The sequence below is a fragment of the Labeo rohita genome, chromosome 24, assembly GCF_022985175.1.
Source record: "Labeo rohita strain BAU-BD-2019 chromosome 24, IGBB_LRoh.1.0, whole genome shotgun sequence".
Lineage (NCBI taxonomy): Eukaryota > Metazoa > Chordata > Actinopteri > Cypriniformes > Cyprinidae > Labeo > Labeo rohita.
The window spans coordinates 1,114,090-1,135,474 of record NC_066892.1 but is presented as its reverse complement, the minus strand read 5'-3'; the positions used below and the strand labels follow the sequence as shown (position 1 = coordinate 1,135,474).

At 31.6% G+C, this 21,385-nt stretch overlaps 1 protein-coding gene across 1 annotated transcript in view; it reads right to left on the bottom strand.

The window, feature by feature from the left end:
* acvr2ba (activin A receptor type 2Ba) overlaps positions 1 to 17,140 on the bottom strand; it is a 49,859-nt gene extending 32,719 nt beyond the window's left edge. Inside the window, exon 1 of the mRNA XM_051098627.1 lies at positions 16,697 to 17,140. Within this exon, the coding sequence (XP_050954584.1) occupies positions 16,697 to 16,748 (52 nt within the window). The 5' untranslated portion in view covers positions 16,749 to 17,140. The remainder of the gene's footprint in view (positions 1 to 16,696) is intronic.
* Between the last annotated feature and the right edge of the window lie 4,245 nt (positions 17,141 to 21,385).

Here is a 21,385-nt window from a genome sequence, read left to right as displayed (position 1 = left end):
TCCTCTTGTCATCGTAAACGGAACAAAAAAATAAGCTTAAATTTTAAAAAACTAAAACGTTTAATTTGTAAATTGTTTCTAAAAAAAAGCAAAGGTTTCTAAAAATGTTTCAAACACAAAAATATTTAAAAATGTACAAACCTACTGTAAATTGTTACTAAAAAAAACAACAAACACAAATGTGTTTAAATGTTTACTTTTAAAATAAAAACAAAATTAGTTTAAAAAGTGTTTAAAAACAAATGTGTTTTAAAACTTTGTTTTAAACAAATGTTTAAAACCTTACTGTAAATTGTTAAACAGAAAATGAAAAATTTAAAAGAGATTTAACTTAACTAAATAGTTACTAAAACAAACTTTTTTTTAAACTAAATGTTTCATTTGTACATTGTTTCTAAAAAACAAAAAATGTTTTAAAAATATTTCAAAACAAAAAATGTTTAAAAATGTACAACCTTAATGTAAATTGTTACTAAAAACTAAAATGAGTTTAAAAATGTTAAAAAAAAAAAAATTAGTTTTAAACAAAAATGTGTTTAAAACTTTACTGTAAATTGTTACTTAAAAAAACAGAACAGAACATGTTTAATAATGTTTAAAAACATAAAAATGTGTTTAAAACCTTATTGTAAATTGTTACTTAAATGGAACATACAATTATTTAAAATGTTTAAAAACATGATGTTTATAATCTTACTGTAGACTGTTCCAATATTGCTTGTTTTAAGTGTAATTAGGATAAATTCTTAGCTGGTGCTTCATCAGAAATACTAAAACAATCATCAGGAAAACTGACAATTCCTAAAACCTGAACCTGAATCAGGCAATCCCTTCCATTTCCCATCTCTAGATATTAGTATGCGTTCCGCACGCTCTTCCAGCGTGAGATATTTTTACACTCTCTTTCATGGCCGCTCGAGGCAGAAGCGAACAGCTGACGGCCGCTGATGTCTGGCGACAGCTGGACGTCAAGATGGAGACGGAGAGGTCATGAGAGGAGCCTGGGAGTCAGGATTATCCGGCACATTCCTCCATCTGGAGCGCCGAGGAAGCATCTGCCCCATCTCCATCTCAAAAACCCCGGAGCCGGAGCCCCAATAATGTCTCCTCACACCGAGAAGACGACGTCTGCTCACAGATCTGCTCTCTCAGGTGGAAACGCAGACAGATTTGAGCGATCGCAGAAGTCCAAACACACCGTATGGTGCTCACACACACACACACTTAAAATAATCATTTACCCTCAACAAAAACAAACACTGCTGAAAAACAGCTGACATACACACAGCTGGAAGATCACAATATGATACTATGGTTGAAAGCTGCTGCAAACCTTTAAAATATTAACAATTTCACTTCACATAAGCCTCTATACCACTTTATACAATACAAATTCATTTCTGCTGTATTTGTTTTTTAATAATTTGAATAGACCTGAAATAAAACAAATACTGGATGTTTACTGCAAGTTTAAGTTTTAGTAAGTAGTAATTTTGTCATTTTTAGTAGGTTTTATTATTATTTTTTATATATATATTTATTTTTTATATTTCTAGTAATTTAGTTCTGCAAATTAAAAGTTACAAATGTTGCCTTGGTGACTAAATGAAATAAGTTTCAGTTGTAGTAAATCTGTTATGTAGTTTTATTAAATATATATTAAATAATTTTATTTTATTTTATTTTATATATTTTATTTTATTTTTAAATATTTCCAGTAATTTTAGTTCATCAACTAAGAAAAATAGAAATGTTGATTTGGTAGCAAACTGAAATAAGTTTTAGTAAATGTGTTATGTAGTTTTATCATTTATAGTAATTTTTAAAATATATTTCTAGTAATTTTAGTACTTTAACTTATAAGTTAGAAATATTGCTTTGTTAGCGAACTGAAAGAAGTTTCAGTTTTAGTAAATTTGTTATGTAGTTTTATTATTTATAGTAGTTTTTTATATTTATTTCCAGTAATTTTAGTTCTTCAACTTAAAAAAAAAAAAAAAAAAAAATAGAAATGTTGATTTGGTAGCAAACTGAAATAAGTAAATTTTAGTAAATTTTTATGTGGGTTTGTGATTTTTAGTCTTTTTAAATATTTTGAATAATTTCAGTTCTTCAACGTACAAATTAGAAATGTTGCCTTGATAACTAAGTGAAACAATTTTATTAAATTTGCTATGCGTTTTTGCCATTTTTAATAGTTTCTTTAATATTTATATTCATTTTAGTTCTTGAACTTAAAAATTTGAAATGCTGCTTTGGTAGCAAACTGAAAAAAGTTTAAGTTTTAGTAAATTTGCAATATAGTTGTATCATTTATAGTAGTTTTTTAATATATATTTCTAGTAATTTTAGTTCTTCAACGTAAAAACTAGAAATGTTGTTTTGGTAGTAAACTGACAAGTTTAAGTTCTAGTAAATCTGTTATGTAGTTTTATAATTTATAGTAGTTTTTAATATATATTTGTAGTAATTTTAGTTATTCAACTTAAAAACTAGACATTTTTTTTTGGTAGCAAACTGAAGTTAAAATTTTAGCACATTTTTACATGGGTTTTAACTTAAATGAGAAATGCTGCCTAAGTGACTAAACTAAGTGAAATTTTAGTTTTAGTAAATTTGCTATGCATTTTGTCATTTCTATTAGATTTTTTAATATTTCTAGTAATTTTAGTTCTTCAACTTAAAAGTTAAACTTAAAAACTATAGTAAATTTTTACATGGGTTTGTCATTTTTTACTTTTTTAATAGTAAGTAAATTCAGTTCTTGAACTTAAAAATGAGAAATGTTGCCTTGATAACTAAGTGAATACGTTTTAGTAAATTTGCTATGCGTTTTTGCCATTTTTATTAGTTTCTTTAATATTTATAGTAATTTTAGTTCTTGAACTTGAAAAAAGTTTGTTTTATTACACTTGCAATATAGTTTTATCATTTAGAATATTGTTTATATATTTCTAGAAATTTTAGTTCCTGAACTTAAAAATGAGAAATTTTGCCTTGATAACCTTGATAACCAAATGAAATAAGTTTTAGTAATTTGCTATATGTTTTTTTGTCATTTTAATTAGTTTCTTTAACATGTCTAATAATTGTAGTTCTTCAACTTATTACGTTCTTTTTTTAATCAAAGCAACATTTAGAATTTGCATTTAATAGTAAATTTATGTAATTGTAATTTTCAGTAGGTTTTTAAAAATATTTCTAGTAATTTTAGTAACAAATTATAAATGTTGCGCCTTGGCAACTAAGTGAAATAAATAAAATTAAGTTGAAGACCTAATATTAGTAAAACTATTTACAATTAAATTTAAGTAGAAAAAAATATTACAACTTTTAACTAAAACTAAAACTAATAGAATATAAATAATACTAAAATGATTTTATACTTAATACAGTAATGAAAATACTTCTAGTTATTAAAATGTAATGTAAGAAAAGTTATTACAGTAAAGTGCTTTTCATATTTCAATAATAAGAATTTGTGGGAAAATGCGTAACTGTGATGAAAAAAAAAGGCCAAAAAATTGCAACACAACTTGGATGAACAAAATTTGGACTAAACTGATCTGAATAATGACATTATTGTCTTTTGTAGAGCTGCTTTACAGCCAAAATTGAAGTTTATTACTGTAAAGCTGCTTTGAAACAATGTGTATTATTTAAAGCGCTTTAGAAATAAACGCCTGCACGCACGAAACCGAACACAGACTGTGTAACACAAGCTCAAAACATCAGAGGAAACAGACTGAGATGGTGTCATTACCCCGTAACCTCAGCGTGAGGCCAGATCTCAACAAACAGCACATCTGAGCACAGACCGACGTACACAAAAGCCAAGGGGGGCCACTGTAGGGCCGGGACGGCTCCAGCAGACGGGTCCCGGCCCCACCGACACAAACACAGACAGAAAGGGACACAAACACACCCAGAGCGCTCGCTGATTCACAGAGCATGAGAGCATGAGAGCCATCAATCGTCTGCTGAATGGAGACCGTCCCGGACGGGCCCCCTTTTTCTGGGCTTTTCTCTAGGAGCCAAAAAGAAACGTATGCCACAAACAAGGGCCGTCACAACAACGCAGACATTCAGATATCAGCTCGATGACAGAACAAAACCTGAAATTACCTTCAAATTCCAACACTCGCCATGAAAGAAGAAAAATGCAATACATAAAACAAGACTGGAATTGACTTCAAAGTTTCTGATTGGATTTTTATTGATTTATACTTTTCATTTGATTCAAATCTGCGCCAAACCCATCTATCATTGTGCAACAGAGCTTATTTCAATCATACACACACACAGAGCTTGTTTTTTCAAAGAATAAAGTTTGTTGTAATTTGCATTTGAATAAAAGATAAATGAAACTAATATTTTATGCCTTTATTTGATAACCAAAACAATTTAAAAATTGTAAAAATGTTGTAAAAATAAACTTCAATAAAAGTTGTTTTTATGCATTCAAATAATTAGACAAATGCTTAAACAAAATTTGGTAACAATAAAAGAGAAGGTGAGAAAAAAACATTTCATAAGGCCATAAACGTAATTTTTGTTAAGCTTTTAATTAATTGATGTTAAATTGTATAAGTTTAATTAATCCGGCTTGCTTTTTGATTAATATAATGCAATTTAACCATTACCAAAAAAAAAAAAATTAAAACAGAAAAAACGGAATTTGGGAAAAGATAATTTTCATAGGGCCCTACATGTCAAAAATATAATTAAAAATGTGAAATATTTCTATGATTTTAAAATAGCCGTTTTCTATGTGAATATCTGTTAAAATATAATTTATTTCTGTGATGCGCAGCTGAATTTTCAGCATCATTACTTCAATCTTCAGTGTCACATGATCCTTCAGAAATCATTCTAATATACTGATTTGCTGCTCAAAAAAACACTTCTGATTATGATCAATGTCAAAAACAGCTGTACTGCATAATATTTTAGTGGAATATATATAATATATAAAATATGCATTCCTGCTCTCCAGACCAAAATAATAGAGAAAAACGTGAAGGAATTTTCCATATTGATTTTCACAGGTGTTTTTTTTTTTTTTTTTTGGAAAAATAAAAATGTGTATACTTTTTAAGCACAAAAGCTGGTGTAGCACAGGCTCTGGGATGCACGTCCACGACGCTACGTACTATTGAATCACGTCGAAAGGTCACGTGGATCTACAGACCCAGTGTTTACAAAGCGAACGCGCAAAGACTAAGAAAGTGCAAGTAAATCAAACACTGTTTACAAACAAAAAGGTACAACAATGTCGGACGATTCTCAAGTTGTAGGAGAAAATAAGGTGGAGTTTTTCATCATGCTCAGTACACAGACGATGAACTTAGACGTGATTCATAGTAGTGATGGGAGGTTTGGATCATTTTACCGACTCGGACCTTTGAGTCTCGTTCAGCAAAATGAACGAATCTTTGAGTCATTTCGTTCATTTTAGCAAAACATAATTAAAATGTTACGTTACTTCCCTAACACATCTACTGCTTACACAAACGTTGATCACACTACAAACAAGACAAAACTATAATGCTATAAGAAACAGAAAAGATTCATTCATTGTTTCCTGGGTCTTTAGTCTATGATTAGCTCATCTCACCTCTTATCTGACAAGTTTTAGGGTTCAAGTCGTTCGTTCATCACGTGACAGCCCCATAAGATGAACGAACCACTCAAAAAACAGGTGAACTAATTCCAGTACAGAACCTAACAGGATGTTGCGCATGCGCGACTGAACGAATCACTCCCAGAGACGACTCGTTCTTCCCGAGTCACATTAAAGATTTGTTCAAAATGAACGAATCATTCAAGAACGACCCATCAGTAATTCGTAGCGTTGTGGACGCGCATCCCAGAACCTGTGCTACACAAGATTTTGTGCTTAAAGTATACAAATTTTTATTTTTTGACAAAAATGAGCGATCGTTTCGCTAGATAAGACCCTTCTTCCTCGTCTGGGATCGTTTAGAGCCTTTGAAGCTGCATTTAAACTACATTTTGGAAGTTCAAAATCAGGGGCACCAATGAAGTCCATTATATGAAGAAAAATCCTGAAATGTTTTCCTCAAAAACCATCATTTCTTTACGACTGAAGACAGAAAGACATGAACATCTTGGATGACAAGGGGGTGAGTAAATCATTTGTGAATTGTTGTTCAGGAAGTGGACTTCTTCTTTAAGAGACAATACCCTGACAGACATTCTTCCACAGATTTTCTCTAGTAACGATGTTAAAACACTTGACAGAATAGTATTTTCCTTTAAGAATCAATACATGGGTGGAAGAATGCATGTGTGGTTCTGAATTGTGCTTCAAGACCATTAAACTATTCTAATGTCTGAACTTATAAAGAACTTCTCACAGCAAATCTTCAACAAATGCATAGATCTACATGCAAGTCTGCAGGAAGTGCAGCAGAGTTCAAATGCACATGTGCTCAATGCAATATTCTGGCTATTTCTACAGAACTGCACCCAACGATCAATGCACACAATGAGTCTATTACCAAAACACAGTCCGTCGCACTGTAAAAACACGCAACCCAGTAATTTTGTGGAACATTTGAACCAAATTCTCTGCGTGTTCACGAGCGGCGTGTGATGCACGACGAGGCTCGTGCGACAGATAAGTCCTGCAGAATAACAGCGTTTACGTACGGCATCCCGACCGTGCGGCTCGGCTCAGATAAGCGTTATCTAAGCAGGTAAACAAACGACACGGCGAGAACAGCCAGGCGTTTCTGCAGCACGCGACTGCAACCGCAATCTCTCTTCAAACACGGTCGCCTCGTTTAAGAAAATAATAGAATTGGCAACAATAACAAACCTGGGGAAATTACCTGAGACTTGCCAAGCAAACATTTCATTTGCAATTACACAAGTGTAAATATGACACTCGTGGACTCTGATCATCTGAACGAAAGACGAGAACCTGAAAACGGCCCGCAGAGAACAACCACACGATGACGAGCACACAGATCTGTCATCACAGTCGTTCAACAATGGGGGCAAAAGCCTTTAATATTTTAATTAATTCTGAACTCAATAACAACTCTGCAGCTCATAAACCAAGGTTGATCGTCTTTAAAGCTCACATTCTTATGAACTTCATGCACCTACATATTAAAATAATTGCCCTATATAAATATAAACAAAATATAAAATACAGCAAGCTGGTTTTACTTTGTTCCAAAGAGTCTCTGAATAAGACAAACAAACAAAACAAATTATCCAGCTAAAGAAATACTGTGCATGGACAACACACAAAACACTAACATACTTAAAAAGCTATTTATTGATTATTAATATATCTGGCACAATTACTCAGCGAACCGGTTTAACCAAACTCATTAGACATAGAATTACATTTCAACTCATTAAACTCATTTAAAACCTCATGTTGGATGATACACAATATGCAACCAAACAAAACTTTTTTTTTTTTTTTCTTTTTTTTTTTTTGTTCTTAAATCTCTGGCACAGTCATTCACTATCAATAATTTCTAAATTCAAGTATAAGCTTTTGCAAATGGCAAATGTGCCATTTATGAACATTCATGCACCTGCATTTTGCATGAAAAGTTGCATAAATATAATCCAACATAAATATAAAAAAGGCCTGAAATACAGCAAACTTGTTATTCTTTATTCCCAAATAAAGAACTCTTCAGTCCCAAAATAAAATAAAATAAAATAAACATGAAGCAAATAATCCATAAAATACCTTGGGTGGGGGTTCAATCAATCAATCATTTTAATTGTTTAATCTTGTTACAAGATGAGTCATTATCAATATTTTTAAATTTAAATATAAGCTTTTGCAAATGGCAAATGTGCCATTTATTGACTTTCATGCATCTACATTTTGCATGAAAAGTTGCATATAAAAATATAAATCACCCAACACAAATATAAAACAAAAAAAACAAAAAAAAAAAAAAAAAAAAAAAACACAGCAAGCTGACTTTTCTTTATTCACAAATAAATATCTGGCATAATTACTCAGCGAAGTTAGAGTTTCTAAATTCTGCTAAACCAGTATAACTAAACTCGTAACACTTAATGTTACATTTCAATGTAATATACATTCCCAAAAAACTCACCAAACACCAAACATATTCATGCACCTACATTTTGCATGAAATGTATATAAAATTATAAAATCACCCAACATAAATTTAAAATAAACAAAAAAATCTCAAATCCCTAAATTAAAAAAATAAAATAAAAAGAAAATTAAAAAAAAAACATGAAGCATATAAATCATCCATAAATACCTTGGGGAAAAAAAAAATAATAAAAATAAAAAATAAAAACATACCTAAAAAGCTTGATTGATTATAAATATCTGGCACAATTACTCAGTGAAGTTAGTTGAGTTGTAAATCCTGCTAAACTGTTTTAACCAAACTTGCTTGGCTTTTCTTTATTTTAATTCTTCAAATAAAGAATTCTTAAGTTCCTAAATATTAAAAAAAAATAAATTATCCATAAAATACCCTAGGGGAAAAAAAAAAAAAAAAGGTCTAAACGTACCTAAAAAGCGGTTCATTGATTCATTGATTATACATATCTGGCACAATTACTCAGCGAATTTAGTTGGGTTTGTAAATTCTGCTAAACCAGTATAACCAAACTTGTAACAATTAAATTAATTTTTTAATGTGTAACGATGTTGTTGGATGATATGCAACCAAACAAAATCTCCCTTTAATTATTCTTAATCTCTCGAACAATCAATCATTTTAATTGTTTAATCTTATTACAAGATGATCAGTCATTATAAATCATTTCTAAATTCAATAGGCTTGAAATACAGCAAAACTGATTTTTCTTCATTCCCAGGGGAAAAAAGCAAATATATTATCCATAAAATACTTTGGAAAAAAAAAAAAAAAAAAAAAAGAGTCAAAATGTGTTTAGACAACACACACAAAAAAAAAAAAAAAAAAAAAAAAACACACACACACACAAAGGTAGCTAAAAAGCTGTTCATTTATTATACATATCTGACACAATTACTCAGCAGAGTTAGTAATGTTTGCTAAGTGATTTACTACTGCTAAACCAGTTTAACTCACAACACTTAGTATTAAACTTAAATGTGTAACTCACCAAAAAATACACAAAAAATTAAAATTACACACAACAACCCACAACCAAACCAAAATAAAAAAAGCCATTTCTTGATTCTTAATCTCTGTCATAATCAATCACTTTTGTTTAATCTTATTACAAGATGATCATATCAATCCTTGAAATCATTTCCAAATTAAAGTTAAAGCACCTGCAAATGATTAATTGCATGCATACTTTTAGTCGCATATAAATGCATAAAAATAATCCCACATAAATATAAAACAAGGTCTGAAATACAGCAAGCAGGCTTGTCTTCATTCACAAAATAAAAGAAGTCCCTAAAAAGAAAAAAAAAAAAAAAAAACACATGAAGCAGATAGATCATTCACTACCGACCTTGAAAAACAAAGTGCTGTCGAAGAAATGCATCCGCCAAAAGCAAATATCAACTAAATACACACACAAAAATGCTGACGCACCTAAAAAAGGCTATTTATTGATTGCAAACTACAAGCCATGTCAAAGATTATTACTACTAATGACAAAACTAGTTTGACAAAACCCCTAACACTTAGCTTTAAATTTCAACATAAAGATTAAAATTCTGAACTTAAACAACACAAGGCCGCAAAACAAAGCACTTTCCTGATTATTCTTAATTTTATGATGCATCATCACTTCCAAATTCCAGCACAAGCTTCTGCAAACGTCCCAAACCTGCCATCCAACAGTTTCTGCAGTAAAAACCATGTTTGAAATAAATCTCTCTGTTATTGCTCATATTGATCTTCTGTATCACTGAAGACTGAAATGACTTTATGTTGTGCATTATGGGTAATAATCCGGACGGCCAAAAACATTCCGTCTAAACGCGACCGGTTTGATCTTCACTTATTAAATCAGCTCCGATCTGAGCCGTGGGTTTGGAGTATCTGCACCAGATTGAAAGTCAGGAGGAAAACACACTCATGAATTCAACGATTCTCCACGTTCAGGGCCGAAAGTCAATTACAGGCAATTTGAGCAAATCCCAGCATCCCATCTCTGTGTTTGGAGAACATTTCACGTTCTAACGCAAAGATCTGACGCAGCACAAATCGCAAAACACGAGAGATTGTCGAGAGTCTAGCAGACACTGCTTACTGGGTAAAAACGATGCTTGAAGTTCATTCGATACACTATTTGAATACGGTTCAGACAAGCAGATTTGTATAAAGACAATGCAATGCATACAATGCATTTGCAATGCACTTGCCATGATGTGATGCTCCCAGCATGCATGGCCGTTTTACATAATCACAAACTCTTTTACAGGCTCAAATATGCCCTAAAACAGAAAACAACCTGCCTTTATACCTCATACAACATTTGCAATGAGAACTCAGGTTTAGCAACCAATATTTGCACTGTGATTCTTTATTTAACACACTAATAATTGAAAAATCTTAAACTTAGCCAGCCAATATTTGGTCTTTTTGATATTCCTGTCACTGCTTGATGACTGATTCATTAACAGAAGTCTAAATGTCAGAATGCATGAATTCTGTTTAAATACAAGCATTTAATTTTATTCTACATAGTAAAAATTATGCAAGGAATTGGTGAGAAATGTTTAAAAATGCATGATGCATTTTCTCAGTGATTTCAGTGATCCAACAAAAGTAAAAAGACAAGTTCTTAACATTAAAACCCAAAAATAATACAGAATAATGACAAAACAATGGTAACTGAATGTGACTGTGAAAATTGTTAAAAACAGTTATCTGTTTTTGCAAATGAACTCTTATATTTGTTAAGCACTTCTCAAAATAAAGTTTCATTGCAGAAAATCTAATCTTTTTTGTAATAATTTAATAATTATTTTAATAAGATTTGTGAAATTTACTAGCAATTTCTAAATGAAAATTGTTCTTTTTCAGTAATATTTTTCATGTAAATTTATTTACTGGTTTATTCACCTGCCAAGCAATTAATTAATTACCAGAGAAATACACGAGACAGAACTTCTTTAAAAATAAATAAATGCATAAATACTTAAAAACAATTTAATAATTAATAATAATAATAATAATAATAATAATAATAATAATAATAATAATAATAATTTGTTATTATAATTATTATTATTAAATTATAATAAATTACAAGAATTAAATTAATTAGACTTTTTTATTATAAAAATGTAATTAATTTATAATAATTAATTAATTAATTTTATTTTATTTACTCCAGAAAAAAAAAATCAAAACGCATAAATTGGTAAAAATAAATTGGAATTTGAGCGGGGAAAAAAATTAAATGTAATTTTTGTTCAGCTTTTAATAAATTGTTGTTAAACTGTATGAGTTTCATGTAGGGCTGGGTGATATGGCAAAAAAATTACAATTTAGATTTTTAAAATTTGACCAGTTCTCAATTTTTTACGATTTTTAACTAGTCAACTTGAAAATGTAACTACAACATGACTCAAGTAACTTTTTCTTTAGTTAAAGAAAATTCTAATCCAAGTGCACCACACATGAAGTTGTGCATGACATAAATATTAAACAAATCACTTAAATATCTTTGCAGAAAAGATGCATGAACTACAACTACATCTTGTCTTATACATATTATGTGTCAAGAAATAATACAAGGAAAATGCTTTAAAAAAAAATAAGGTAATTCATATTCAAAATGACTGAAGGTATAACCACAGAAGACTATTATTAACTATAAATATTGTGTAAAAGCAATGAACAGCCGCTTTCAGCCTGTCATCATGATGCAGTAGTAGTTCTTCTCAGGTTTTTTATTTAATTGTGCTTGCATGGAAACGTCTGACTGTTGCACTCACGTCACATTTATAACAGCATTATAAAAACGCAACGCTTAAGTAAAAAAAAAAAAAAAAATTAACAAAAAATTCACTCCCACCTTCTTGCATGTTTTTCCTATTCCTATGTCTAATTGTAACGTTTGGTAATATTTCTATTCAAAATCGTGATTCCTCGATATCTAAAAAATAAAATCGTGGCATAACGTTAAATTCGAATTAATCAATGAAATCTGAAAAATCATCCAGTTTCATGATTTCAATTAATTTGATTACTGAAATTTTACTGAACCATAAAAATGGGTGGTTGGAAACAGATTTCATAGTTCCCTTATAGTTCATGTGTTGTAGGTTTAACTAAACGCACTACTGTAGTACTAGTGATGACTGACTTAGTAAACAAGGAAGAAAAACACGTACTGTTGCTTTAAATCCCAGTTTTTGCTTGAGGCGACCCATCCCCCATTTCTCACAGACACCCCCCACCCCCCCATCTCTCTCTCTCTCTCTCTCTCTTTCTCTCTAGCTCGCTCGTCCAGCCCCCCACCCATGCAGCACAGCTTGCATCCATATCGCAGCATGCAAACAGCCGTATTTCCCTCTGGATGATCCGCGCCGGCTCTCCAACACTGCTGACTGGAGCGCTGATGGACTATACGGTGGCCATTTCAGTCCAGAGAGGAATTCCAGTCTCACCCTCCCCCCGTCCAGCCAGAAACACACACACACACACGGATGTGTGGGGAAAGCCGACCCACACCCCACTGCTCAAACACGCAAAACACAACAGATACGAGCAGCAAACGGAGCATCGGGGTAATTTGTTTCCACCAATGGAAGGCTGTTTAAAAGCCACACCGCCCTGCTTTTCTTTTTACGGCAACCTCCGCTCAGCCGGGAAATCTTGGAATGCTCTACGAGAAGACTATTACACAACACACACACCACAGCCAAAACATCAGGCTTTATGAGCCCTCGCGGCATCGCTGAAGCATTCAACAAACCCAGTCAATGACAAAAACACATTTCACCTTCAATTCAGAAGGAGAAATGAAGGCATTGAAGCATTGTTTGCAACGTGAAGCTGTTTTCAATGACAATTAAACAATTTTAGCAAAATTCTCATGATTGCAATGCAGAAAAAGCATCATTTGGATGATTTACCAGGGACACATTTTAGCTTGAAATAATAAAGAAATAAAGAAATTATACTTTGCACAAGGAAAATGAAGAGATACTAAGATTTTTTTTTTATAATCTGACTATTGTTTAAAATCTTCTCTAAATATCCATGATTGTAGTGCAAATTGAGTGTCGTGCATTACTATCGTCAATTAAACATTATATAAGAAAATTAGGGGATAATAGGATTTTTTTTTTTTTTTTGCATTGTAACTTTGTTTTCATGACAATTGAAGAACATTTTCTCTAAATTCCCATGATTGTAACGCAAATAAAGTGTCATGTGCATTACTATTCTCACATTTTAGCTTGCAATCTGAAGAAAAAATTAAGAAATTATATTTTGCATAAAGAAAACTAGGGGATATTAGGATTTTTTTTTGCATTGTGACTTTATTTTCATGACAGTTATACAACATTTTCTCTAAATTCTCATGATTGTAGTGCAGATTAGTGTCATGTGCATTACTATTCTCACATTTTAGCTTGCAGTCAAAAGAAAATAAATTATATTTTGCACAAGCAAAATTACAGGATATTAGGATTTTTTTCTACATTTCCATGAATGTAATGCAAATAAAGTGTCATGTGCATTACTATTGTCACATTTTAGCTTGCAATCAGAAGAAAAACGTTTCAAAATTATATTTTGCATAAAGAAAATTACATGATATTATTATTTTTTTCTTTTGCATTGTGACGTTCTTTTCATGACAATAAAACATTTTCCCTAAATTCCCATGATTGCAATGCAAAAAAAGTGTCATGTGCATTACTACCGTCACATTTTAGCTTGCAATCAGAAGACACAATAAATAAAAATGATATTTTGCATAAAGAAAATTAGGGGTTATTAGGATTTTTTTGCATTGTGACTATTTTCATGAAAACTAAACAACATTTTCTTTAAATTCCCATGCACATAACGCAAATAAAGTGTCATGTGCATTACTATAGTCACATTTTAGCTTGCAATCAGATGAAAAACATTTAAAAATTAAATTTTGCATAAAGAAAATTAGGAGATATTAGGATTTTTTTTTTTTTTTTGTGCATTGTGACATTATTTTCATGATAATTAAACAACATTTTTTCTAAATTCCCATGATTGTAATGCAAAAAATAAAAAGTGTCATGTGCATTACTATAGTCACATTTTAGCTTGTAATCAGAAGAAAAAAATATATATTTTGCATAAAGAAAATTAGGGGATATTAGAATTTTTTTGGCAATCAAATAAGTAGAATGACAATCAAAGAACATTTTCTAAACTCCCATGATGGTAATGCCAAAAAAAAGTTTAATATGGATTACTATTGTTACATTTTAGCTTGCAATCAGAAGAAAAAATTAAGAAAATATATTTTGCGTTAAGTTAGAGATTTTTTTCCAGGCACATATTCTGCAATGAAATAAAAACAAATGTATGCATATAGATATATTTGAGGAAAGCCACTGTAAATCTGCTTGTCCTTTTTGTTTCACCTGATAATTCTGTGTTTACACAACACAACATGCTTAGTAATTTTACTAAACTCTGAAAATCTCATAATGTAATTGTCGTACAGCACTTAAATTGTATATATTATACATATCCAACACATGCAACCTTCAGAAACACACCAGCTTTCTTCAGTCATGCCAAGCGAGTCACTCAAGACAATAAACATCCTTGAAGACCAACTTCTATTGATCCAAAAACACACTGACTTTTGACAGAAACATCATGTGATGTTTGAATGCTCATCTCTAAAGCTGTTTTCTAACAAAAGTGTCAACAACTTCTTGGGTCTTTTCACTCTTGCAAACCAGTATTATAAAGACTGAACCAAGGTCCTTGAGGTTTTGGAGGAAAACACAACCCTGACCATTTGTTGTCCTTCAGATGAACCCGGTTAACCAAAGGCGGTTTGATGGTAAGCTAGTTAGGAAGTCGAAAACCACAACACAACATATGCTGGTCTGTTTAAAAGAGAACTGAAAGACTCATCAGTCACAAAACAAAGACTTCACACGCTTCTCAAGACATCTGAGGAACAAAAACTCAAAACATAAAGACATAAATCCCTCATAACACATTTGGTTCTGTTTTTACCCAGAAGAGACATAAAAATACATTTAAAAAATGCAAAATAAATAAATAAAAATAAATGTATATATATATATATATATATATATATATATATATATTTTTTTTTTTTTTAACGATTTTTTTTTTTTTTGAGATGCAACCATTTAGGGAAAAAAATAATAATTTTAGAGCCAAAAAGCTTGTAAATGATCTATAAAATTATATTTGTCAAAAACTTTGTAAGATATATTTTGCCTTTTTTTTTTTTTTTTTTACCATGACTGAATTTTGTTGATAAACATAAATATGTATGCCTATTGACGAATCATCACAGCATGAAAAATTGCTCACATTCTTCATCCAAAAGTTTATGCAAGTAAAATGAATTCACTTCGTTTGAAACCTTTTCAGAGTAATATTTATGTTGTTTTGACTCCGTTTTGTTAGAAATAAACATGTTGGTTTCATAACTTTAAACTGTTTTTAAGCAATCATGAGTTTAATTCATTTAAATTAATTCAAATTGTGTTAATACTATGTTTTTATAGAATCATACAATAACATATTCAAATAAAAAATTGAAAAACAAAAATAAAAATAAATAAAACATACATATATATAGCATCATAGTGTTTGTTATTCATGTGTAATTTAAAATTTCAAAAAATAAATAAATAATAAATAAATTAAATGCAGTAATAACATGGTAACAATCATAACTTTGACAATGTTTACTGTCCTAATCAGACACAATATGGTTTAAGTTGAAAAATATTAAGCTATGACAATTTCTCAAGTCCAAATGCATTATGAGAGATATAAAAACACATCTATCTAACCCTAAAAGGCCATTCCTGGTGGTACAACATGGGAATTCTGTCCTGAAATGAAAGCACAGTGTCCATATCTCTGACAGCAGATGATGAACATTTGCTCTGAGGTTGTTTATTAAAGTGCACCGTGATATTAAATGTTATTTAATCAGAATTCAGCATGATATTGAGCTGTATAGATCCACCCCTCCCCCCAAACCCCTCCAACACAACAAAGCCACAGCAAACACACATTTACTGCATGCACAAGACTTTATCAACATCTATGCATGTGAAATTGAGAATAAAGACATTTGCATAAATCACTTATCTATGTAATATGAATGCACGCATCATTTAGACACAGATATGATCATGCATGACTTGATGCATAAATGCAACTGTGTGAAAAATTAAAAATCCTTGGACTGAAGCTGGTTGTCCTTGTGTTATTGCTGAGGATAGTGAGTAGTATTTGTAGTTATGAATGAATGCGATCCATTCTCATCCACAAAAGACTCACTAAACACTGAAATATTTCAAATGCAATTCTGATTTATACCCAAAACCAGGTGTAATGCACACAAACATGATTCTTAATGCAAACACATCACGTTACAGCCATAAAAACGCTAGTGCATTATATAAATCGCGTTTATATAACATTAAAAACATTGCAAAATCATGCAAGTCTTGTCAAAGGAATAAAAGAGCGCTTACCTGCACTAAAAGTTCCCAGAAGAAGTGCAAAAGTCAGCCAGGAAGCGAACATATTCCTCTAGTGACACAAAAACACCCCGGATTTTCTCCTTTTCAGTGTTTTCTGCTTTGCACACATTTAAAACGATCGGGGAAACACACACACACATGCACACACACGCAAAAACACACACACGAGCCCGAGTGACCGTCGGCCTGATGTCCACCCACCGATCGGGCTTAATCAAACTTTAACACATGCAGAAATCCATCAGGAAAAGCGGCTATTCCAACAGAAGCGCCTTCCGGTGCGAAATAACCGGCGATTTCCACCCAAATCCCGTCCGTGCGCGTCGCTTCTCCCCGTGCAGAGCGAGAATGGCTGGACAGGGTCCGATTCTGACATGCACGGAACTGAACTGAGTCCAAAATGGCTTCGGAGAGCGAAACGCAGCCAGCAGGGAAACCAATTTTCCAGTTCTACTAGGGCAAAGGATCGGCTCATGAATATTAACAACGCAGCGTGACGCTGGCGCGGCAGCGCGCTCCGATTGGACGAGCCTGCGGAGGAGGCCTGGCTCATGAATATTAAATCACCTACGTGACTGGACGCTCCCGGAAGGTTCTCGGGCAACGACATCACGTCCTACTTAATATTCAGCAGGCGTGGCTTCGCCGTAGTAGGATTGGGAATTTCGCAGCAGGGAAACCCGGATGTTGAAACACAAAGAGAGAAATGCAAAGCCTTTGAGCCCATATGCTCAGGCTACACAGTTTACACAAATACACACACAACATGCCTGTTTTAAAGCCAACACTGCGGTATTTTGGTGCAAATGTGAATTAGGTACTTGGTTTGTACTAAAACAGGCTTTATTTTTGTTGTGTTAAGTGGTATTTGTTATTGTTTTGATTTGGAGGTGAACTTCATGGAGTGATTCACCTGAATATTAGTTGTTTAGATGAAACTGGTAAGATTGGAAGATGGTCTTTTGGAAGCTGGTCAAGAGTTATTAAAGGGATAGTTCACACAAAAATGATAATACTGTCATCACTTAATCATCCTCAAGTTGTTCCAAACATGTATGATTTTCTTTCTTCTGCTGAACACACACACACCAAAAAAAAAAAAAAAAAATATATATATATATATATATATATTTTTTTTTTTTTAAGAATTTTGGACATAAAACAGTTGATGGTAGCCATTTACCATCAACTGTTTGAATAATTTCATACACAATTTAAAACTTTCAAATTTCAAATTTTGCATATTAAAACTATATAAATATATAAATAAAATATAAATAAAACAAAGAAATAAATTAAAAGATAAAGATAAGTTTCATCTTATAAAAATGTAAAACAAATAAAATAAAACAGGCTTTATTTTTGTTATGCTTAGTGCTATTTGTTATTGTTTTGATTTGGAGGTGAACTTCATGGATTGATTCACCTGAATATTAGTTGTTTAGGTGAAACTGGTAAGACTGAATGTCTTTTGGAAGCTGGTCAAGAGTTATTAAAGGGATAGTTCACACAAAAATGATAATACTGTCATCACGTAATCATCCTCAAGTTGTTCCAAACATGTATGATTCTCTTTCTTCTGCTGAACACACACACACACACACACACACACACAAAATAATATATATATATGTGTGTGTGTGTGTGTGTGTGTGTGTGTTTTAAATGTAGCCATTTACCGTCAACTGTTTGGATAATTTCATAAACAATTTAAAACTTTCAAATTTCAAATTTTGCATATTAAAACTATATAAATATATAAATAAAATATAAATAAAATGAAGAAATAAATTAAAAGGTAAAGATAAGTATCATCTTATAAAAATGTAAAACAAATAAATAATATAAATAAATAAATAAATAAACATGCAAATAAATAAACAATAAAGCAACTAAAAATGTAGCTATTATGTTACATTTATGGAAAAGTAAGATATTTCAAGATCATCTCAAAATTAAACTCTACAAGAGTATGAAATAACAAGCACGATTATCAGACCAAATTAAGTTCTTAAATTTAATTAAAACTGTTTAAATCAAAATAAAATATCTGTGCTATTTATCACAGATTGCACTCTTTTTTAAATAAAAACACTTCTAAAAGTGTAAATATACGTTCAGCCTTCACATAGGCCTGCTGTAAGTCTTCATGTCAAGTGAAGCGGCGCAGACGACAGCAGACATCCTTGAAGAGCAACAGCAAAATAAAACCTCACTGACACGAAAGCTGTTTAATATTTCAATGCTGTGATTGTATGTGATTTAAAGACTAGTATTGTACACAACGTACAGTGATTCTTCAGTTAAGGACATGTTGGACTACATAAAATGGTAAAATGTTTTGTCAGTATTGTGTGTGTGTGTGTGTACTTGTTTTTGCTACATTGTGGGGACCAAATGTCCCCACAAGGATAGTAAAACCTGAAATTTTTGAAAAAAATGATTAAAAATAGTAAATGATGTTTATCTGAAAGTGTAACGATGCAAACATGTTTCCTGTGAGGGCTAGGTTTAGGGTTAGGGGATAGACAATATCGTTTAGTCAGTATAAAAACTATAGACGTCTATGGAAAGTCCCCACAATTCACAAAAACAAACGTGTGTGTGTGTAAAGGTTGGAATAATTATGAGATTTTTTTGTTTTTGAGTCTCTTGTCATCATGTCATCTTCACCATGTCATCTTTAATTTGATTAAAAAAATACACTCGAATTTTTTAAATAAAATCATTAATTTAAAATCTGTAAAAAGAATGAAAACTGTTTTCTATTTGAATATTTTATATTTAATAAAAGCATATATAAATAAATAAATATACAAATACAACATAACTGCAAAAATCAAGTGAATGATTTCACATGCATAAAAAAAATAAAAATCTGTCTCTAAATCTCTCTTTTCTTTATTCAAAGTTGATCTACTAAATATCTATAGTTGTGTTACTCCTAAAACAACTGTATTTCTATATTTATCCTATGTGTTGTCTAAGGTGTAAATGTATTACTTTTTTTGTTAGTCTGGCAACACATCCCTTAAATAAAACAATAACACATGGTTAATGTAGTTGATCCATAACCACAAATGAACCATGGTTTTCCTACACTAACCATAGTTTAACCATGGCCTTTGTAGTAAAACTGTGGTTATACAAAAAACATGATTACTACACTTTTACTATAGCAAAACCACGGCTAATTTTCTTAAGAGATTTGTATTTGTGTATACTTTCTTTCTTTCTTTTGTTCTTTGTTTTGGTTTTATAACTGTACCGCTTTAATGATATGATATTTTCTACTGTTTAATTAAAAAAGAAAAAATAAAAGAAAAAAAGAAAACTATTCGTGAACGCGCTCCGATACACTGTTTTGAATCAAATGATTCACGAACCCGCTCCGAACTTCCAATCTGAATAATGATTCACGAACAATCATTTCAAATCAGGACTGCGAATCATTCAATTCGCGAAATGATTTGAATCAAATGATTCGCGAACCCACTCCAAACTTCTGACCTAAATCAAGTGATTCGCGATCCGCGCTCCGAATTTAGATATAAAGCAAAAGATTCGTGAACCACTGCAGAAGTTTCGATCTAAATTAAATGATTCGCGATCTGTGCTCCGAACTTCCAATCTGAATAATGATTCGCGAACCATCATTTCAGATCAGGACTCGGAGCGCGGATCGCGAATCATTCAATTCCCGAAATGATTCACGAACCCGCTCTAAATTACCAATCTGAATAAAATGATTCGCGATCCGCGAACTTCCAATCTAAATAGAAATGATTCGCGAAACCGCTCCAAACGTCTGACCTAAATCAAATGATTCGCGATCCGCGAATTGAACAGACCCGATCTGAATTAATGATTTGCGATCCGACTGGAGCACTTCAAAACAGTGAATCATTTTGCGACGTAATGGTTAACTGATTCGGAGTTTCGAAAATCTCTGCCTGCTTCCCAGTGTGCATACTATCCACCCTAAATTCTATGTGATACCAGTAAATTTCAATAATATTTAGGGCAGACAGGGTGGATAGTATTTGATTTTTTTTTTTTCTAGTGAATCGCTTGAACTGAATGATCGAAGTCACGAGTCTGAATCAATCGGAGCGGTTCCAGCGTACATGACTCACTCAATTGATTCAGTTCATCTGTTCCTCTTTTCACATCTTCAGCCATGCTTACACCACACTGTCAGTAATACTACTGGCTTAGCTCGCTAGTTATAAGGCAAAAAAACAAAAACAAAAAAAAAAAACAATCACGTGAAAAGAAATTTAAAAAAAAACAAACAAACAAAAAAAAAACACACAAACACTTACTTCATAGACACATTGTCTTTAATAATTTAAGAACTTTTCAAGTACCTCCAGCTATTTTCAAGGGTTTTTCAGGTCTTACATTTCAAAAAGTCAAATAGAATCTATAAATATCTAATATAAATATAAATATTAATATCTATAAAAATAGACAGATGGATTTTCAGGATAAATAAAGAAAATAATTGCAGCTTCTGGAAGATTATTTTAACCAGAACTGGGACAACTTATTGTATTTATTAGCAACATAAGATTACAAAACTGTGGCTCTCAAAGCCAATATTTCAGCTAAATAACCAGAAATAAGATTTGTTTGTCTTTCATTAACTTGTAAGACAAAACACTAGCTTTAAATGAA